Here is a 20,397-nt window from a genome sequence, read left to right as displayed (position 1 = left end):
TCTATCTATCCAGTGTTGGACAGTGCACAGCAATAGCGACACATCCTAAATCTACTCTGGAAGCCACGACGCCACATCAATTACAGTGTACAGTGCTGGGGTTTGTGTTAGAGATCCGGGAAGTAGGGTGCTATCAGTAGCCCAAGCTCATGAGGCAGTGTAAGCCCTGAGCTGTCGCTGGAGCAACAGGCAGTCACTCCTGCTGCCAGACTCTCTTCCTGGTTCTGCCTCATTCTTCACCAGTCTGAGGCCTGGCTGTGTGCAGAGGCCAGTGCCCAGACTGTGGGAAATGAACCAGGGCTTCAGATATAGGGGACACAGGCCACCACTGAGTTACAGCCCTGTGACTTTGATCACTACATTTTGTCAGGCTCAATTAAAAAACAAAAACAAAAACAGTAGTGGGGCCTGAGTGATACCACAGCAGTAGGGCACTTGCCTTGCATGTGGCTAATCCAGGATGGACCTTGGTCCGGTCCCCAGCATCCAATATGGTCCCCCAAGCCAGGAGCGATTTCTGAGTGCATAGCCAGGAGTAACCCCCAAGCATCACCGGCCCAAACACACTCTCTCTCCTCCCTCCCTCCCTCCCTCCCTCCCCCTCCCTCCCTCCCCCCCTCCCTCTCTCTCTCTCCCTCCCTCCCTCCCTCTCTCTCTCTCTCTCTCTCTCTCTCTCTCTCTCTCTCTCTCTCTCTCAAAAGGTAGAGGCCACTCTCAAAGGTATTGAGGGATACCATGAGTTTCTGTTTTGAAGTCCTCTTCTCAGGAGGTGCCCCAGACCACCATCCAGAATACAGACTGAGGGTATTTAGTGAGTAACCAAAAGGAGAAGGGGTTGGCAGGAACCAAGAGTAAAAGTGCACTCCTGGCCCAGGTAAAGGGAACTTCCAGCACCTTGCTTCACTGCCCTATGCAAATAGAAGCCCAGAGCATGTAGCCAGATCCTGCAGTATTTAGAAAGGCCCAGAAACCAGATGGTGAACATATGACTCTCTGGATGGTCAGCTCAGGTGAGTCAACGCTGCACACCACCCAGGAGCCAGTGTGCCCCATGCTAGCTTTGCTATACCCTAACACCCCCTCTGCAGCCTCTGGCACTTGTGAATTCTGTGCACCATCTACCCTGAATGGGGGCCCTGGAGGGTATGTTCTAGAAGGGACACACGAGGACTATGGGCACCTCAGCACTGCTGGGCAAAATGGGTGTGGAATTTCTCCCTGGAGTCTTCACAGAGCAGAGCCCTATGGTCATAAGCCCTTCTGTGATTTGTCACTCTCTGGCCTAGAGCTTCAAAGGGCAGGAGGTGGTCACTTGGGCCCACACAGGGCTTCACCTCCCAGGCCTCCTTGCTCAGTGAGATCGACCTCTTTCTTGGGGGTGCTACTGAGAGAAAAGGTGAGTCATGACTGGTGCTAGGCGAGGCCTGTGTGTATCTACATTTGCTCCCCGAGGCAGTGATTGGATAATTAATACAACAGGCATGTAAGGCCGCAGGTGATGGAGGTGGGCAGTCTGAAAAAAAGAGAACAGGGATGGAGGCACAGGCAAGACTAGAGAGGGGAAAGGGTATTATATCTCTCCTCAAGAGGCTGCAAAGGCAGGGAAGGCTGTGGGAGCACACAGGCACCCGATATTGGTGAGGTCAGAGGGCAGCAGGGAGCAGAGCCTGTGGGTAGAACTTCAAAGACCTGGATCTTTGCCTGGAATGGCTGAGGGGCCTGCTGTGAGTTGTCCAATTACCTTGTATGTGTGTGGTGTTTGGGTCACATCTGGCAGCGATTAGGGGTTACTCCTGGCATTGTGCTTAGAAATCATTCCTAACAGGCTTCAGGGACTATTTGGGATGCCAGGGATTGAACCTGGGTCAGCAACATGCAAAGCAAACGCCCTACCTGCTGTGCTATTGCTCTGGCTCCATCCAACTACCTTACTTGCGGTCAGAGTAAGGAGGGAAGCTGAGACCATCTGATGGCCTATCTTCAAGAAGGAAGGCAGGGACTCTGGGAAGAACGGGCCAGGAGTTCACTTCAGGACAGGCCAGGTTAGGTTTCAGGGTTCTGAGATGCCCACCTGAGGGGAGGTGCTAAGTGAAGCAGGAAGATTCTGCAGAAGTTTGGGCACAAACAGGTTTGCAGCCTAGGAAAGCCGACTTCAGCTCCAGTCTGCCACCTGCTGGCTGCTGCCCTGGGTGAGCCTATCTCCAGCTGCCTTCACTCTGGACTGCGGTAGGAGCTAATATAGGGCTGGATGCTGGAGTTGGGGTGGCCAACAGCTGGTTGTTGCTCTGACTTCAGAGAACAGGGACAGAGAAGGGGAGGCCAGCCAGGGGAGGGAGAGAGGGATGGAGGGCAGGCAGGCAGTCAGGCCAGCCTGGGCAACAACGCCACTTACCCAGTAGTGGTTATTAACAGACTATCACTCTCATGGTTCAGATGAAGAAACAGAGTCACACGGTCTGTTACTTGGCTCCAGGCCACAGGAAGTGTCAGTGCAGGAGCTTGTGGACTGACCATGGGGTGACACGCTTCTGTTTCCCTCAGGCGCCTTCTTACAAATCTGCCCAGGGTCTGGAGCTGCCCACAGGACACTCCCCTCTGGCATACCCTCCACCCCCTTGTTTAGTGCTTCAAGGAACCTCAACAAATGACATTGCCCTCTGTCTTGAGGCCCATCTGCTGCCCTCAGGTTGACCAACTGCCTGAGCTATCTGAGGTTTGGGGCAAGACTTTTTTTTGGTCACACCTGGCAATGCTTGCGAGGTCATATGGGGCACTGGGGGTCAAACTCAGGTAGGCTGCATTTACAAGGTAAATGCCTTGCCTGCTTTACTTTCTTTAGTCCAGGTAAGATTTTTATGCAGGGGCTGAAGAACACACAACAGGCTGTGCACTGACTTTGCACAGGGAAGGAACAAAGTACTGCTGGATAAATGGCCCCCTTCTCCTTCCCTAGAATCAAACCACCAAAACCCGATAGACTGTTGTTTGGTCTAGTAGTGCTAAGTGCTTACTCTTGGCAGGTTCGGGTGATCATATGAGGTGCAAGGATCAAACCCCGGTTGACTGCACACAACATAAGCACCCAGATCTGCTGTATTATAGCTCTAGCCCCCTGAAACCTGAAAGACCTATCCAGATTGGTTTTTGCCTTCAGAGAGAGGAAGCAGAATCTCTCACATTTCTGTGATGAATACTATGGCATTATTGCTGTCACCTCAGTTGACACTGCCTAGGTTTGCTTTTTTTTTTGGGGGGGGGGTCACATTTGACAGCGCTCAGGGGTTACTCCTGGCTCTACGCTGAGAAATCAATCCTGGCAGGCTTGGGGGACCAGATGGGATGCCGGGATTTGAAGCATCATCCTTCTGCAAGCTAGGCAAATGCCCTACCTCCATGCTATCTCTCTGGCCCCGGTTTGCTGCTTTTTTAAATTTCTTCTCGGCCCCTTTCCCACTAATGGCCTGAAGTTTTCCAACCACTTTTATCCTTCTGGAAAGTGCCCTCACTGTGCCTTGGCATTCTGGTTCCCACCTTCCCCAGAGCAATGTCAAGCAGACTGGCTGCTGGTATGCCAGGGCATGGCCACTTGGCTTCTCTAGACAGGGCCTGGCACCTTGCTGCCTGCTTAGGCCCCTGCCCACCCCAAGGGCCACACCTGCTCATCTCACCTTTAGTCTCTGGACAATCTCCCTGATGTCATCTACAGAGCCCTCAGTGGCCTGCAGCAAGATGTGGTCCCCTCGCCCATAGAAGATTTTCAGTGTCGAGGAGTCGGGAGTCCAGCCAATGACGTCCCCACAGTAGCAGTTGAACACCACCTCCTTGGTGCGGAGGTCCAGGAGCACCACAAACTCATTGGAAATGCCCAGGATGCAATCAATCTCCTGTCCCTGGGCGTAGTCCTGTGCTGCCACCCTCCAGGCCACGGCCCCCGCACTGTGCTGCTCGGCGCCTGCCCGTGCTTTGGTCTTCTCCTTCTTCTTGGAGGTCAGAGAGATGAGGTTGAACTTGCCGGTGGAGTCAATGGGTGTGTTGGAGACACAGTTCTCGGCCAGGTCCTTGAGGTACTCCTGGCGGGTCCTGGTGGCCATGGTGTGGAACTTGTCCGACTTGTGCGCTGCGTTCTCCGCGTTGATCACCTTAGCTAGCAAGAAGTCTCTGAAGACGTCAGATTTGCGGAATGTGGTCCCACTAGGAATAGGGGGTCCGAAAGGAGGTGCATCTTTGGATCGAGTCACAGCCATGCTGCGGAGAGAGATGTCATTCAGATCAGAGGCTCTCACATTCCTTGGGCCCACTGCCCCTGAAACCTACCTTTTTTAAGCAAACGAACAGAAGCTGCTTAATTGCAATCCAAGCTACTACTAAACTGGGCTGGCGCCTCCTTAGGGAAACCCGGGGTCAGATGGCAGGAAGAGAGAGGTACCAGGAAAGCCTACTTAGGAAGAAATGAGAGGAGCAGCATGGGGGTGGGGGGCTTGGAAGAAAGCATGGAATAACTTGGAGTGGTAGAGTCTCTTGGGCACATACCCAGCTTTACTCCCTCCAGGCCTCTGAAGGCCCATAGAGACTGAGTTATTGCTGTTCACACACAGATTAGACCCTAGCTGGGCAAAATTTCATCCCTTCCCCCTCAGCTCTGAAGGGCAGGTGTAGCCTGGACTGCACTTGTGACTTATCAGGCCGATGACTTTTCCACAAAGGCACAACTGGGGATAAAGGAGGGGGTGGTAAGGGGACGCCCAACTTCCCAAGCTCCTGTCTAACAAGTCCAGGGGACCCCCCCCCCCCCCGCCTCATACAGGATGAGGGCCACCTGCAGCAGGCCTGATGTGATCTGTGGTCCTGGGCCCTGACTAGTCAGACCCTGCTGGCATGACAGTTTCCGTGTGCCAGGGAGGAAGCAAAGGCCTGGATGAGGATCAATGTGGCTAGAGGAGGGTCCTGGTGAGGGAGACTTTAGGACTCAGCTTTCTTGGAGGGGGGCAAAGAAGGGAACCTTCTGGGGCACTGTGCTGCCGCCTACCTCCTCCCTGTGCCAGAACCTGGGTCTGGCAGGCCACCAGGTGAAAGGGGGAAGAGACCAGACTCCCTCCTCCTCCCGGAGAGCCTCTGTCCCTGCTTGCTTGCTTCAGAGATTCATAGGCACCTTAGGTGCAATTCTGAACAGGGCAATCAGGTTCCCAGTGGGGTGCACTCACCCCACCTCTTAGAAGTCTCTAGACTGGGGCCGGGCGGTGGCGCTAAAGGTAAGGTGCCTGCCTTGCCTGCGCTAGCGTTGGACGGACCGCGGTTCGATCCCCCGGTGTCCCATATGGTCCCCCAAGCCAGGAGCAACTTCTGAGCACATAGCCAGGAGTAACCCCTGAGCATTACCGGGTGTGGCCCAAAAACCAAAAAAAAAAAAAAAAAAGAAGTCTCTAGACTGCTATCCCCCAGTTAAACCTTGAGAGGGCTGAGGAGTGTCTGCTCCTGGTGGGGTTCCCTATCATGCTGGAGGTTTCTGCAAACCCTGGAAGGCTAGATTAGCTTCCCTGGATGCCACTTCCACCACGGGCATTCCAGGGGACCCTCAGTGTTCAGGGGAGTCTCGCAGGCAGCACCCAGTGAAGCACAGGGGCCTAAGGACCTATAAGCCAGAGCACATGCCCTGAGTAACACAAGGCCATCTCCTAGACAAGGAGACATTTTGCACACAGACCTGGTCCTGATACCTCCCAGGGAAATTGTGAGAGTAGTGATGAGGAGAGCTTGCATAGCCCTAGCCCCAAAAATCTTGGCTGTGGGGTGAATAATGTGAAGGGCTCTTGCTGTGCTTGCTCCTGGTGTTTCCAAATCCAGTTCCAGAGCATCCTGTCACCAGCTGGAGATCTGGGGCAACAGAAGAGCTGGTCCCTGAAGGGCTTGCTTGGCTGCAGTGGGGGAGGGGTGCAGAGCTCCTCTAGGGGTTGCCGAGACCACCTGGTCCCTGTCCCTGCACTGCTGTGTGAGTTTTCCAGGACACTCATGATTTTTGTTTATTCAACAGCCACTTTCCCGGGGCCCTGTGGTGGGTGTGAGAGTGAAGAGACATGGGTCTCTCTCCGGGGAAGTGAGAGCCACATTCAAGGACATGTGGGGGGGGGGGGGCCTGGGGGCTGCAGAGAGTAGCTGTCTGGGAAAGGAGAGGAAGGGGAAGCTCCGGTGGAACCACTAACATTTTCCTTCTTGAGAAATGAAAGGGGAGAGCGAGTGAGAGCACTGAAGCAAACAGAGAAATGTGAACATCTGCGCAATCTGCTGGTAGGCACCAGGGTGTCTGTCATACTACTTTCTGTACTTTTCAGAATGTTTAATATATTGCATAATACAAATATTTTAAATAAAGTTGTGAGAAACAGGAAAGGTTCGTGTAGCAGCAAAAAAAAAAAAAAAGATACTTCCTTCTTGTGAGCACGTCAAGACAGACCTGTGGGTGGGAAGCTGGCAGAGGGTACCTGGCCACCTGGGGGCCCTTGACCACTAGCACCCCGTTCCCAGACCCTCCCAGTCCTTTGATGCTCCCTCTAGGCCCAGGTGCAAGGTGTAGGCACAGTAGCGATCACTGTTCAGCCTGCAGCCAAAGAGGGGAGGATTCTCTCATAACCTGAAGTCATTTCCCCAGCAGGCCTGATAAGAGTGGTCTGGAAAGTTCCTGAAGCAAGTGATGTGAAAACACACAGGGTGTAGTGAAGCGTGTGATGTGCTCCAGCTGGTATGGGAAGGCAAAAGGCACACTGGGCTGGCAATAGGCATGGGCACCTAGGGCTGGAGTGGGAGGGAGAATCCCTATGTAGTCACTGCCTGAACTTTAGATCATTTTTTTTCCCAGGAAACAGGAAGTTAACACTTGCCAGTCCACTTACCTCACAGACCCTGGTTCCCCTTTTATTAAGTCTTGGGGCTACAACTCCAGGGGTGAGGTCTGAGCCTACATCATTGTGTTCATTCCCTTGCTGACTATATGCCTCAGCTCTGCCTCGTGGGGGGACAGGGTCCCTGCCCATTTTGCCACTATCTGTCTTTCCACCTTCTGCTTCCCATGGGCCACCGTGCCTGCATCACACAGACCAGATGCACAAGGTCTGAGCAGGTTTTGTTTTAGAATGGGCACATGGTCCCAGCTCAGCTAGCCAAAAAGCCCTTAGCTTGAAACTACTTCTCCTGGGAAAGGAGGGCGCTCCTTCCACGGGGTTCACAGCTGGGATGCTGATCGACTTTACAGCACAGTCAGAAACTGCTCACAAGAGGTGCGACTGGGGTAGATCCCCCACATTCACCTGGGAGAGCCAATTTTTTCTGGCCAAGCTCAATCTCCAAGGGAGGGGGGATGGAACCTCCAACTTGCAGCTGTATGGGAAGTGCAGGAGATGGTACCCCTTGGCTGCCAGGAAGCTGGACACCCTTTCCCGAGGTTTCAGGTGGGGGTGAGCGCACCTGTAGCAGACATTCTCTGTGCAGGGGTTGTGTGCTCGCACGATGATGAAGACGTGCTGGAAGTGGGAGCGGATGTTCTTGGGGGTGAAAGGCAGAGCCCCTGGCTCCTGGAAGATGATGGTCACGATGTCATTTCCTATGTGTCTCTTCCTCAGGAGCTGGTGACAGGGAGACAAGAAAGCATCATAGGCTGGCCCAGGTGGCCTCAGGAGCCCCACCAAGCAGCCTCCTTACTATCTATTTCCCTCATCTTTTCTGGGGGCGGGAACCAGATCAAGGGTCAATAAAGGGTCTGAGATCCAGCCCAGAGTGTTTCTGGGCAGACCTGAGGCACTACCTTTGCATTACTTTTAACCCTTCTGATAAAAGACCATGTAGATGACAAGTGGTCAGAACACAAACAGGAGTCCCCAACCCAAAACTGCCCAAAGCCGGCCTGGAGTAGCAGACACCTTCTCCTGAGTCTTCTGAAGCCAGCTGGCTTGCAATTCTCATTGTTTTGTTTTTGGGCCATGCTCTGAGCTTACTTCTGGCTCTGTGCTCAGGGATCACTCCTGGCAAGTTTGAGGGACCATCTGGAGTGCTGGCGATTGGACCTGGATAGGCTAAGTACAAGCAAATGTTGTACCTGTTGTGCTATTGCTCTAGGCCCTGGTTTGCATTACTGATTTGCCTTTTTCTCACAGAACTGGGTAGCCAAAAGCAAGCAGGGTGGTGAGGAACAGTCAGAAAACACTGCACCCCTGCCATTATCTGGCCTGGTCTCCAGCCCTAGGGGAGGTGCCTGCAGCACCCAAAGCAACTGTCCACTGCCCAGGATGGTAGCAGGTGCAGTAAAGGCAGGGGAGCAGCAGGCAGCAGCTCCAGAGATTCAATTTCCCAAGACCAGCCAGATCTCAATAGGAACTCCTGTGGGGTCCCACCCTGAGTTTGCACTAACCTGCTGCCTATTGTTGGGGGTGTAGGGAAGCAGGGTGGACACGTGGAACATGATCTCGTAGTCCTGGTACGTCGTGTAGAGGGAGTGTGTTCCTGTGGAGTCGGCTGAAACAGAAACACCAGTTAGCACGGCGGTTCCCAAACCTCTGGGCGGGCGCCATGGCCCACGTACCATCTGTGCTGGTTTTCAACTTGATGTTTTCACTTAACTCCACTCTTTTAAGGGAAATGAGTGTAGAGAAAGGGAAACATTATGTTCTGCTCCCACCCAATGGGTGGGAGCCAGTGTCTGACGGACCCAAGCTGGTGAGGGCGTGGAGCGGCACTGATGGGGAGAAATGGGCGCCAGCGTTTTGACAGACGCTGTAGAGGGAAACGGCCTCCGCAGGTGGCGCCACGCTTCCTCCTTCAGGCATAGCTTACAGGCCTCGAATGCATGTGTGTCTGGGGGTGTGAGTCCAAGGATCTTCCCATGTTGGTGCCAGTCCGCTGGACACACAGATGGGCAGATGCAGACAGGAAAGATGCAGTCCCGAGGAGAGTGGCCAAAGCTACCGTCAGCTCAACTTCCCGAGCAGTCATACTGCTCTGCTCACTCAAACAAAATCACTTCTGCTCTTGAGAGGGATATCTCTGGGGAGAGGAGAAAGAGCCTCAGAGCAGGTTCTAGTTACTCACTAAGGTGAAGGGCTCTGGCTGGGTAGCAGCACATCCAGTCACTGGCCTGCTTTTCAGAGGGGGTAACAGGCAAAGAGAGTCCGTGACTCAGCAAGGTCTCAAACTCAGACCATCTGGTCCCAGCTATGTCCTTAACAGAGCCCGGGGCTACTTAAGTGTTCATGATCCTCTGAGAAAATAGATCCCAACTCTAATCTTTCAGCCCTATAGGCCTGCATGGTGGGTTCCTTACCCAACTCCTCAATTCTTCCCGCTGCCTTTAGATTTCAGGGCCTCTGTACAAGTCATTCCTTTTGCCTTGAACTGTTCCTTGCTGGTTTTATTCCAACTTTTCACCTCTCAGGCCATGGATCGTGTTCTCCAGAAACCTGGTCCAGTCCTAGTGCCAGGTAGGACCTTTCATAGATCCTCAGGTCTGGGGAGCACAGCCTGGAGGTGCCTACCACATGCATGCTCAAACCCATAGAGCATACTACAAAAACTCAAGGCATACCCTACCCACAGACCCATTCAGTTCTACATAGTACATAAAGCTGTGTGGGCATGTCCAGATGCACATGCATGTGAAATGCTGTGAGAAATGCTATGAGGGAATGTGGGACCACTAACCTATCTAATCACAGTACAGGGAGATGGCTCAAAGGGCTGAATGCAGACTCTGCATATGGAGGTCCCTGAGCACCACTAGGCATGATCCTAACCTGAAAATCCTTCTGTAGTGACCTCTGACTTCTGAAGAAAAGCCCACTAGCCTGTCACTTGCTTATTTTTCTTCAGCTTTACTAAATAAGAACAACCCTCCCTTACCCCATCCCAGTCATCAACACACCACACACACACACACACACACACACACACACACACACACACACACACACACACACACACACGAGCCTCATTCCTAGCTGTTGTGTGTGCTTATAATTGTGGAGGCTTGCTTTTGGATTGTATTTGGCGATACTCCTGGTTTTGTACTCAGGGATCACTCGTGGTGGGGCTTAGAGGACCATATAGGATGCTGGGGATCAAACTTGGGTGAGCTGTATGTAAGACAAAAACCCTCCCAATTGTCTCTCTGGCACCGATCTATGCTCAGGGATTCTTCTAGGCTTGGTGTTCAGATTCAGTTCCTGGTGGTATTTGGGGGCATTAGAAGGTACCAGGTGAGACCCAAGGTCCCTGCAGGCAGAGCATGTGCTCAAGCCCAATGAGTCATCTCCTTAGATCCTATGTTCACACTCCTCCTTGCTGACAGCACCGAGGGGTCTATAGCTGAGGGTCCTGGGGACATGTTGGAGTGTGAATGATTAGTGTGGGTTAGAGTCTGCTAGTCTCCAACCCGCCCTGAGTGTGGTCCCAGACAGCTGTTTCCCCAATGTCTGCACTCTGTGTGCCTCCCCACGGCCAGATCCTCCCCCTGGTGTCTCTGGCCTCTGGCTGTGCGCCCTGGAGCTGCTGGCACTTACTCTTAACATCCAGCTGGGCAGCATACTTGGTGAAGCCCTTCAGGCAGACCTTGTCCCCGATGAGTGAAAGGAATTCCTCAAATGCGGGCCCGGCTTCCTCATTGTTGTACATCTCCTCCTCGGAGCTCTGGCCTGCCTTGCAGTACAGGATGCCCACCTTGTGCTTCCGGCAGAGCTGCAGAGGTGGGCCAGAAGGTGAGAGGGGACGGAGGGAAGGGTCATTGTCAGGTGGCAGGAATCCAGCACAAGAAAAAGGGTTGGAGCACCTCCTCTAGTTCCACAAAACATGGGGGTGAGGTTGGTAATGCTACCCCTTTCCCATTCTTTCTGCAGTGGTTGGAGATGCCACTCTCTGGATGAGAAGAAGCTGCTGTTGGCCAGCTCCCATAGCTCATGAGCTGGAACTGGCCAAGACCCTGCACAGGGAGATCTGAGCATTCCTTGAACTTCTTGGTTTGTAAGGAAGTAAGTTATGAGCATTGTTACATATGCCACGAACTCCAGAACATGATGGCTGGGCAGAAACTTAGTCCAAATACAGGCCTGTCCAAGAGGTTCTTTGGGACTCAGAATAATCTACCCAGGTGCCTAGGTGGTGTGAGTCTAAGAGAAACTGGGGAACTGTGTGATGACCAGGGGACAGACATGCAGAAACATATACGTGTACGCATGATCTCCACCTTACAGTACTTCCCTTCACACCCTTCTATTCTCTGGGGAAGGACAGAGGAGGCAGGGGTGGCCTCAGTGGCTCCCGCCAACCCTTCCCAGCTCACCCCTTGCTCGTCGAGCTTCAGCAGCTGCTCCGTCACCTTGGGGGTGTTGAGAGCCAGTCGCAGGCAATGGATGTTGAGCTCGGGGATGACATACTCCAGGGCGTCCTTCAGGGGGAGCCCACGTCCTGTCCCATGCTTGGTGGCTGTGGGTGTGGCATCCTCCAGGATGGAACCCCGCAGGGTGATGAGCTGCTCAGAGACAGAATAGGAGGTGAGAGGTTCTCGGGACAAAGAAAGGGAAGAGGACCTCTGGGGGTTTCTCTAAGCAACCTCTGCTGTGACACAGAAGCTCCAGGGTTTGAAAACCCTGGGGGTTGGTGAGGGGAACCAGGATGAAACTGCCTGTGTAAACTTGACCAAGTGACTTCAGATCTGACTCAATTCTTTGGTAAAGTGAGTAAGTGCCAGTATAACCCCAAAGAGTTGTAAAGACGAAGGTAAGTAGTGTGAACAAAGTCCTTGCCTCGGGGTGCTGCCTTTCGCCTGTGTCTGAGAGAGAGGAGGGTTAACGAGTGGGGGTCTAGGAGAAACTCAGATGGGTGCTTGGGCAAGACCCCTACATTATCCTGAGCACTGATAGCCAACTATGCTTTTAGACAAAACCACAGGAGATTCTGATTTGGGTGATCCAAGCAGGGACATATAAACATATGTAAACATGATTCATGCATGTGCACACAGGAACACTAGGATTTTGATGTGTCCCTACTTGCTTGAATATTATTTTTTCTGTCCATGTTCCTCTCCTGGAAATCACTTTCATATTTTTCCTACAGACAACAGAGCTAAAATATTAGGCTTGAGGAGGACTTTGCAGTGAAAGGACAGTGCTTTATCTTGGGGGGTGGTGGTGACATGGGGTTGAGGACTGCACTTGGCCATGCTCAGGGTTTACTCCTGGCTCTGTGCTTAGGAATCATATGTGGTGCTAGAGATCAAGCCATCAGTCGTGTGCAAAGCAAGCGCATATATTATGGGTGCAAGGCCAGTGCCCTCCTGCCGTATTATGTTTCAGGCACCAAGGCTGGCATTTCTAACACACTGAAAGGCACTTGATCTACTGCCGAGCAAGGCAAGTATACGGTGACAACTATGAACAGCACTGTCAGGAATGCTCACAGCCCTCCCTCAGGCTGCATGGGGAACATTTTCTTCAGGGTTTATACCTGGGGGTTATAAACAAGGCACTTTCCTCATCTGCCCGAGTTTTCTGAGCTGCTGTGTCAAGGTGAGCCTTCCAGCTTCATGTCCTCACAGCCCAGGTGAGGCCCTGCCCCGTGACCAGCCCCACACCCAGCAGTTAGCAAGGCTCCTTCAGCCTGTGGGGCAGGTTATAAGCACCCATATCCTACACAGAGCTCCAGTGTAGGAGGGTCTGTAAAGTGGAAAAACGTGCTCACCCACATCTCTCTCATTTCCCCCACACATACACCTACTAGTTCTTAGGGGCTACTCCTGGCTCAGTCCCAAGGTACTATCCTAGCTCAGGATACTTATGCTCAGGGACTTAAGCAGTGCCAGGGGATTAAACCTAGGCCTTCTAAGCTATGTCCCCAGCCCAAGTACATTTCTCTTTTCCTAAGCAGGTAGTTGTGAAAGTAAGTATATTTGATAAAGCTTTCTAGTGCACAATCTGGTTAGCTGGGGTTTTGTGGGTCCTAGTGAATGTACCCACGAGATAGGTCCGTATCCATCTCCCTGCTCCCTCCCAGATCATTCTGTGATAACCTGTGGCAGGTTATGCCTCTCCATGGCTTGTTGCCTACTAAACCAGGTGTCCTCAAATTGTGGCCAGCATGCTGAGGACATTTATCTTGCCTGCTGGATGTTTTTGCTGCCGGTGGTTCTCCTTTTACTTCAAAATAAGGTATGTGCAGTGTGTGTAGGAATTTATACTTTTTCTTTAATTATAGTCTGGCCCTCCAATGGTCTGAGGGATAGGCAGCAATTAACAGGCTTGGAACCTACTTCACGGGTCCGGAAGATGATCCTATACTGGTGCTGAGGCCCATGGTCCTTGTGGTCCTCCAACTTCTCCCGCTTGATGCTCACGGCCACTGGCCCCAGCTTCTCGTCCACACCAAAGTAGTTGGCATGCTCTGAGGGAAGAGTGAGGGAGTTAAGTCAGCAGGCCTTGTGCCACCCTAGACTTGCAAAGTTCATGCCCATCTCAGTTCCACGTAGAGTGGAGGGACTTGGAGGTCCAAGTCAAAGGACCTACCTTTGTTTGGGATGGGGACCTTGATGGGTCACACTCACAGAACTGGTGGGATGGTGAAGTGAAGACACTAAGTGCTTGGCACATGCTTGCCACAAACCCAGCCTCAAGGCAGCTACCCCATGTCTGCAAATGCCCCACTCTGACACCCATCAGTGGGCCTCATGGAGCTGTTAGGGTCCTGCTCAGAGAGCCTCTGAGGGGCTAAAACAAGTCTCATTGAACAAGGCTGAGTGATTGGGTAGCTTTCTGCCGGGAAAGTGGGCTGTGTGCGTGGGACCAGCTCTCAGGGTAGGTGTGGGCACCTGGGAAGCACGAGCTGCTTGTTCCTGGCCCACTATAGCAAGAGTCTGACATGAAAAAGGGACCCTGATTTGTCACCAAGCTGCCAACAGTAGCTTCCACAGGCCCAGGAGACCCAAATGCTCGTCTCACCCTTCAGAAGACAGGACATATGGTACAGGTGCTCCAGCGAGAGTTCAGGGGTTACAGTGCTTCGTGTAGATCCCCCTCCTGCTCGCCTTCTCCCTCTTTTCTTTGCCAGGCCACTGCCCCATAATCTAGACCCAGTTCTTCCCCACGGCTGCCTCTGTCCAGTGTATGTCCACACTGTGGTTCACCCAGTGGATGCTGACATTCAAGGGGTCCCTGCTTTCATGCTTGGCTATATCCAAGGCTGCCCTGGGCCCCATATCCCATGACTGTGATGGCCAGACCACCTCCCCAGCAACCCCCAAAAGGCAGTGACAAGAGGCTTCCTTTGTTTTGGGGTCCTCAAAGCACTGCTTTGGGGACCCAAGGGCTACTCCTGCTGAAGGGAACCTGGGGCCCCTATCAGCATGTGTTCCAATCCCTGAGCTACTTTCCCAGCAATGTTTTCATCTTTTCTCATCAATGTGCTATAGTACCTCAGTGCAGAGCAGGCACTGGTAAGTCATCTAGGAGCTTTCAGGGTTCCACAAAATCCTTATTTTTAAAGGTTCTATTATGGGGCTGTCGAGGTGGCGCTAGAGGTAAGGTGTCTGCCTTGCAAGCGCTAGCCAAGGAAGGACCGTAGTTTGATCCCCAGGCGTCCCATATGGTCCCCCCCCCCCCAAGCCAGGGGCAATTTCTGAGTGCTTAGCCAGGAGTAACCCCTGAGTATCAAATGGGTGTGGCCCCCCCAAAAAAAATTCTATTATGAGGGACTGGAGTGATTGTATGGCATTTGCCTGTTTTTTTTGTGTGTGTTTTTTTTTTTTTTTAATTTTTGAGCCACACCCAGCAGCACTCAGGGGTTTCTCATGGCTCTGCTCTCAGAAATCAATCCTGGCAGACTTGGGAGACTATTTGAGATGCCGGGGATCAAAACCAGGTCTGTCCCAAGTCGGCCGTGTGCAAGGCAAACACCCTTTCACTGTGCTATTGCTCCAACCTCTGACACTGGTGCCAATACTGCTGGATATAACCTAAATAACCTGGAATGGGGAAGGTGACACATGTTCCAACGCCTGGCCCAATGAAGAACAGTGTCTGAATGTGTGCTCTAGGCTCCTGACTCCAGTTCCTTCTATAGGTGAGTGTCTGAGAGCAAAAAGAATGTGCCAGCTGTGGGCTAAACACAAAGCCAGAGTGTGCCGGGTTCATCCAGTTCTCCACCGCCTCCCCAGTGTCTCCACTTCAAAAAGGCCCAGCAGCAGGTCCCAGAATGATGGATCCACCCACAGTCCCTGCAGCCTTATCAGCGGCTGTTTACATACCTGATGCCAGGTGCCAGGTGCACACAGGCCCATAGCTATTAAGAGTTTCTGGGTGATCAAATCCCCCCCCCCAAAAAAAAAACAAAGCCTAAATCTCCCTGAAATAGGCCTTTCTGTAGCAACAAGTGTTTTTAGCTTTTAACTCTCTTTACTGGCAAGAAGTGGCTGCCCTGGGTGGCAGCTGTTCAGAGCAGCCTTTGCTGCCCTATTGCCTCTTTTTCAATCTGCACCATGTTACGTGGAGCGGTGAGGGGTCACCATCACCTGTGTGTCACATAGGATCCCAGATGAAAGGCACCACGTACCGAATGGGATGCCCTCTACCCAGGGCAGTAGAGGCCTACTGGGTTCCCCGCCCCACCCCATTTCACAGAGACTACTCTGGCTGACCAAGCCCTGTGAGATGACTTGGGAGTTTGTCCTTCTGGAGGAGGACACTGCTTTTACAAAAGTCAAAATTGTGAGTAGTTGTGAAACAGGCCTCCATGATCCAGCCTTACCTTTCTCCTTTTTTTTTGGGGGGGGGGAAGGGGGGTGATTTCACACCTGGCTGAGCTCAGGGGTTACTCCTGACTCTCTGCTCAGAAATCGCTCCTGGCAGGCTCCAGGGACCATATGGGATGCCGGGATTAGAACCACCATCCTTCTGCATATAAGGCAAATGCTTTACCTCCATGCTATCTCTCTAGCCCCCCCTTCCTTTTTTTTTTTTAGACCACACCATTGATGCTCAGTACTTAATCCTGCTTTGTGCTAGCAGTGCTTAAAGGACAATTTGAGATGCTAGCGATCAAACCCAGATACGCTGAATGCAAGGCAAGTACCCTGTCCACTGTACTGTCTCCCCAGACCTTCCCTTCTTTCTTTTAAAGAAAAACCTCAATTTCTCAGGAATATGGATTGTGTTTAGGAAAATTTCTAGGCCTGCCTTGCAGAGTACTAGTCAATAAACACAGAAAGTTGAATGGAGTTTCTGAGAAAGCTCTGTAAAGGGGGCTGACTTGATCTAGCCTTTCTTTCTTTTTTTTTTTTTTTGGTTTTTGGGCCACACCCGGTTGACGCTCAGGGGTTACTCCTGGCTATGTGCTCAGAAATCGCCCCTGGCTTGGGGGGGACCATATGGGACGCCGGGGGATCGAACCACGGTCCTTCCTTGGCTAGCGCTTGCAAGGCAGACACCTTACCTCCAGCGCCACCTACCCGGCCCCGATCTAGCCTTTCTAACTTTTATTCTTTTTCCTTTTTCTTTGCCTATGTACAGGCTTGTGATGGCTGGAGCTCCAGCAGCCTCTTGGCATCAGTAGTCCATCTGCAGGGTGGAGGCCATGCAGTAAAGGCAAGTATTCAATGGAGGAGGAGGAGGAGCTATTCCAGCTATAAGAGGTTATTAGCAGGCTGGACTCAATTTTCTATTTAAAAGTTTTCTTTTAAATTGTTGATGCTAGGGATCAACCCGAGTCCTCTATGTGCAAGTGCTCTATCACTGAAACATTTCCCTGATCCCAGATCAGACTTCATTTATATAAAAAAAAAATCTATGTAGCTTAAGTCTGTTACCGGTTACAAAAAATTCTTTATATATATAAGTATATATAATATATATATAAATTATATATATTATATATATATAATTTTTTTTTTTTTGGTTTCTCGGGTCACACCTGGCAGCGCTCAGCTCAGGGGTTACTCCTGGCTTTGTGCTTAGAAATCACCCCTGGCAGGCTCGGGGGACCATATGGGATGCCATGATTCGAACCGCCGTCTGTCCTGTGTTGGTTGCGTTCAAGGCAAATGTCTTACCACTGTGCTATCACTCCGGCCCCACAAGAAATTCTTAATCAATACACCTGAAGGCAGCATCTAAAATCCAGGAGGGGGACCAGGGATGGGACTCAGTGACAGAACACACAATTCACCAGTATGAGACCCTGGTTCCATCCCTGACCCCTGTCCTGCAGATAATTTTATTTACATGAATAAAAACTAGAAGAGGGGCCAGATCAATAGTACAGTAGGGAGGGCATTTGTCCTGTATGTGGTCAACCTGGGTTTGATCCCTGGTACCCCATATGGGTCTCCAAGTAACATGAAGTGATTCCTGAGTCAAGAGCCAAGAGTAACCACTGAGCACAGCTGGGCCTGGTTCAAAACATCAAAATAACCCAAACAAACAAAAAAGGCACCAAAAAACTAGGAGAAACCACATTTAAAAATTCAAATTTTGGAGAGCCTTGAATACCCAGATAGGTTGGTGAGTTTTTTCTGAACACAAATGGACTGGCGCTGAGGAGCAGAGGTCCTACCCATCCTCAGGCATCTGGTATGTGTCCTCCTGCACCTTTCCTGTCTCTGCATGGACACTGTGGGGGCCTTCTGGCAACCCCAGTGAACTGAAGGATGGATGGAACCCATCGCTGTCTACATAACACTGGGCACTCCTCAAGAGTGCCTCCATCGAGAGGGCTCCAGAATCACTTCTTTGGGCCATCTGCATTCCTGTTCCCAGAGGGAAGCAGTGAACAGAGTAGTTCCTGTTCCTGCTCAGAAGCCCCGAGGACCGTCTCTCTTCCTGCAGGGTTGATTTGAGAACCCTCATTCTGGCTCACAGAATCCTGGTCAATCTACAATCCCTCAGCCACTGTTATGGTCTCCTTCCAGGTTCTGTAGTCCCTTGTCTCCACCTGGCACCCTCCCTCACCTCCTGTAAACTAAGCACTCCAGGCACTTTCATAGAGGCCCCCTAATTCCTTCCTGATGCTCAATGCCTGCTGCACTCTGTACTTTCCCCATTCTACCCCACAGCACTTTACCTAATTCCTCGGTTCACCCAGCTTTCTAGCTGATCCCATAAATTCTATGTGTTAGCAAGACAACAGTTTTCTCCTGAGCTGGGCAATTGTGCTGGTCCAGAAAAGGCCTGACATGGGACCACCTGTTTGTTGAACGAAGCCCAATCTATGGCACTAATCCCTCGTGAAGGTGGTGTCCAGGCTCCCTATCTCCCCATAGCCCTCTGTGGAAGAGCTTCTGGTTTTTAGGCAGCCCAGCCTGGCCCAGTGAGTGAGGGATGGTATGGGGGTAAGGGTGCAGATAGGCGTGGCGCTGGCCCCTCACCTCTGCCCACGAAGTAGTCCTGATAGTAACGGGCACCCAGGTCCACGTGCTCGATGCTGTACTGCCGCGGGCGGCTCTGTGTCCGCTGCTGCTCCTTGGGCACCTCGAGCACCGAGATGCTGGCGTTGGTGCGGTAGGTGCTGAGGGCAGGTTCAGGTGGGCGACTCTCGGGCCCGGCCCCCCCAGGAGAGCCGGCTGAGGCCCGGGAGAAGCTGACGTTACGCTCACGCTCACCCCCAATCTCGTTACGGAAGTGCGGGCAGCTGAGCAGCAGTTCATTACTGTTGTCGTCGCCCAGGTCCTGCTCCAAGCTCTCCTTGCAGTTGAGGTCCTCGGTGCTGGGGAAGGCAGGGTCCAGCCCCCCTAGGCCATGGGCCCGTGCAGTGGCCGTGAGTGAGGCAGTGGCCGAGGCGGCCGAGGCCCCCGTGGTGGTGTTGCGGCGTGGTGCAGGGCAGCCCCGGTTGGCAGCAGCAGCGTGCAGGTCAAAAAGCATGCTCTGCACGTCAAAGTGGGCGAAGCTCTTCTGGCACACCCAGGGCCGGCCAGCCTCCGGGGCACTGCGGCCCTCCTCTGCCTCACCTTCGCCCTTGTTGCTCCTCAGCTTGCGGAAGATGGAGGAGTCGACAGAGTCCCCGCCACCAGGGCCCCGCACTGCCTTCCGGCGGGCCTTCTCCTTCTCCTTCAGGGGCTGCAGTGAGAGGAGGTGGTCCTGGGGTGCTTGCCCTGGACGGGGTGTCCCTGCGAGGGGGGCCCCAGGATCAGCCCGAAGCAGGTGGCTGAGAGCCTGGGAACCCCGGGGTGCAGGCTGCTCACTGCGGAACTCGTTGAGGATGTCGAAGAAGCTGTGTTCGGGCACGGCCTGGACGTCGATGGAGGAGGTACTGCCGTATTCCCGGAAGAGGGGCAGTGCCCCTGGGTATCGGGCACCCCGGGGATCCCCCACATCCTCCACGTCGCACTCGCTGAGGGTAATCTCACTGCTGCTGCGGTGGCGCAGGGGGAGGAAGGCCCTGCCAGGGGACCGTGGCCATCCATCCTGGAACTCCACGTCCTTGGACCTTCTCCTGGAGAGCCGGTGGAAGGCTCTGCCCCCCGAGGCTGCCATGCGGCTAGCAGGGGGCTGTCCATTTTGTATGTTCCGCAGGGAAGGGGCTGCCGTGGTGGCCTTTGCACCCTCTGTGTCCAGAGAGGGGCTGGGGTTGCTCTGCTCTCTCAAGGCTTCCCTCTTGGGTGGCCAGTCAGCCACTCTGGCACGAACACCCATTTTGGGCACTGCAGGGGTGGTGGGACTGGGCCGTGTGGGGGCTGGGACCGGGCTCTCACCCAGTGACTGGGCCAGGCCCCCATTCTGCACCCAGAACCCCAATGAAGTGTAGTCCCCTGAGAGGCCATCGGACCGGGCCCCACAGTTGGCGGCCAGGTCCACACCATCGCTAGGAAGGGGCCGATAAGTGGTCATCGTCCTGGCACCAGAGTGCTGCTGGCCCCCGGAGAGTATCGAGGAGCTTCAGGGGGTCCCCTGGCCCTCAGCCATTGTTGAGGGCCACCAGTCCCAAGAGAAAGGAAGCCGGGCCCTGAAGCCTGTCGGGAAGGTCGTGAGCCTGTGGTGGCCAGCTCTCCACCATCGCTGTGGGCAGCCGAGCTGGACAAGCTCTGGAGATGGCGCTGTCCCGGCGGCTCTGTGCCGAGGGGCTCAGCAGGGCACAGTGTGTGGTGGGTGCGGGCTGGTGGGCTGCTGAAGTGTCTCTCCCGCCATGCTGCAAAGAGAGAAATGGCAGAGATGAAGGGAGAGGGAAGGAGTCCCGAGGACGGGCTTTTGCTTTGGGGCAGCTCCATTCACGTCACAAACCGTTCAGTGTGGAAATTTCCAAACGTCTCCATACTCAGACAGGAGCTACCCACAAGCGCTGACACCCAGAAACCATAGCCTTTTCTGTTGAGCCTATTTCTCTGCCCCACATCTGCTTCTTGTTTGGTTTGGGGACAGAATACTTCAGAGGAAAGCCTAGATA

At 53.1% G+C, this 20,397-nt stretch overlaps 1 protein-coding gene across 1 annotated transcript in view; it reads right to left on the bottom strand.

Annotated features, from left to right (window-relative positions):
• Nucleotides 1-20,397, bottom strand: part of SIPA1L3 (signal induced proliferation associated 1 like 3) — a 141,709-nt gene that overhangs the window by 55,396 nt on the left and 65,916 nt on the right. The window contains exons 2-8 of the mRNA XM_049786559.1: nucleotides 18,386-20,142; nucleotides 13,283-13,413; nucleotides 11,315-11,503; nucleotides 10,539-10,713; nucleotides 8,396-8,499; nucleotides 7,456-7,613; nucleotides 3,669-4,245 (exon numbers count right to left, since the gene is read on the bottom strand). Coding sequence (XP_049642516.1) covers nucleotides 3,669-4,245; nucleotides 7,456-7,613; nucleotides 8,396-8,499; nucleotides 10,539-10,713; nucleotides 11,315-11,503; nucleotides 13,283-13,413; nucleotides 18,386-19,844 — 2,793 coding nt within the window. The 5' untranslated portion in view covers nucleotides 19,845-20,142. The remainder of the gene's footprint in view (nucleotides 1-3,668; nucleotides 4,246-7,455; nucleotides 7,614-8,395; nucleotides 8,500-10,538; nucleotides 10,714-11,314; nucleotides 11,504-13,282; nucleotides 13,414-18,385; nucleotides 20,143-20,397) is intronic.

The sequence above is a fragment of the Suncus etruscus genome, chromosome 14, assembly GCF_024139225.1.
Source record: "Suncus etruscus isolate mSunEtr1 chromosome 14, mSunEtr1.pri.cur, whole genome shotgun sequence".
Classification (NCBI taxonomy): Eukaryota; Metazoa; Chordata; class Mammalia; order Eulipotyphla; family Soricidae; genus Suncus; species Suncus etruscus.
The sequence above is the reverse complement of the archived record's forward strand: the minus strand, read 5'-3'. Positions and strand labels throughout refer to the sequence as shown.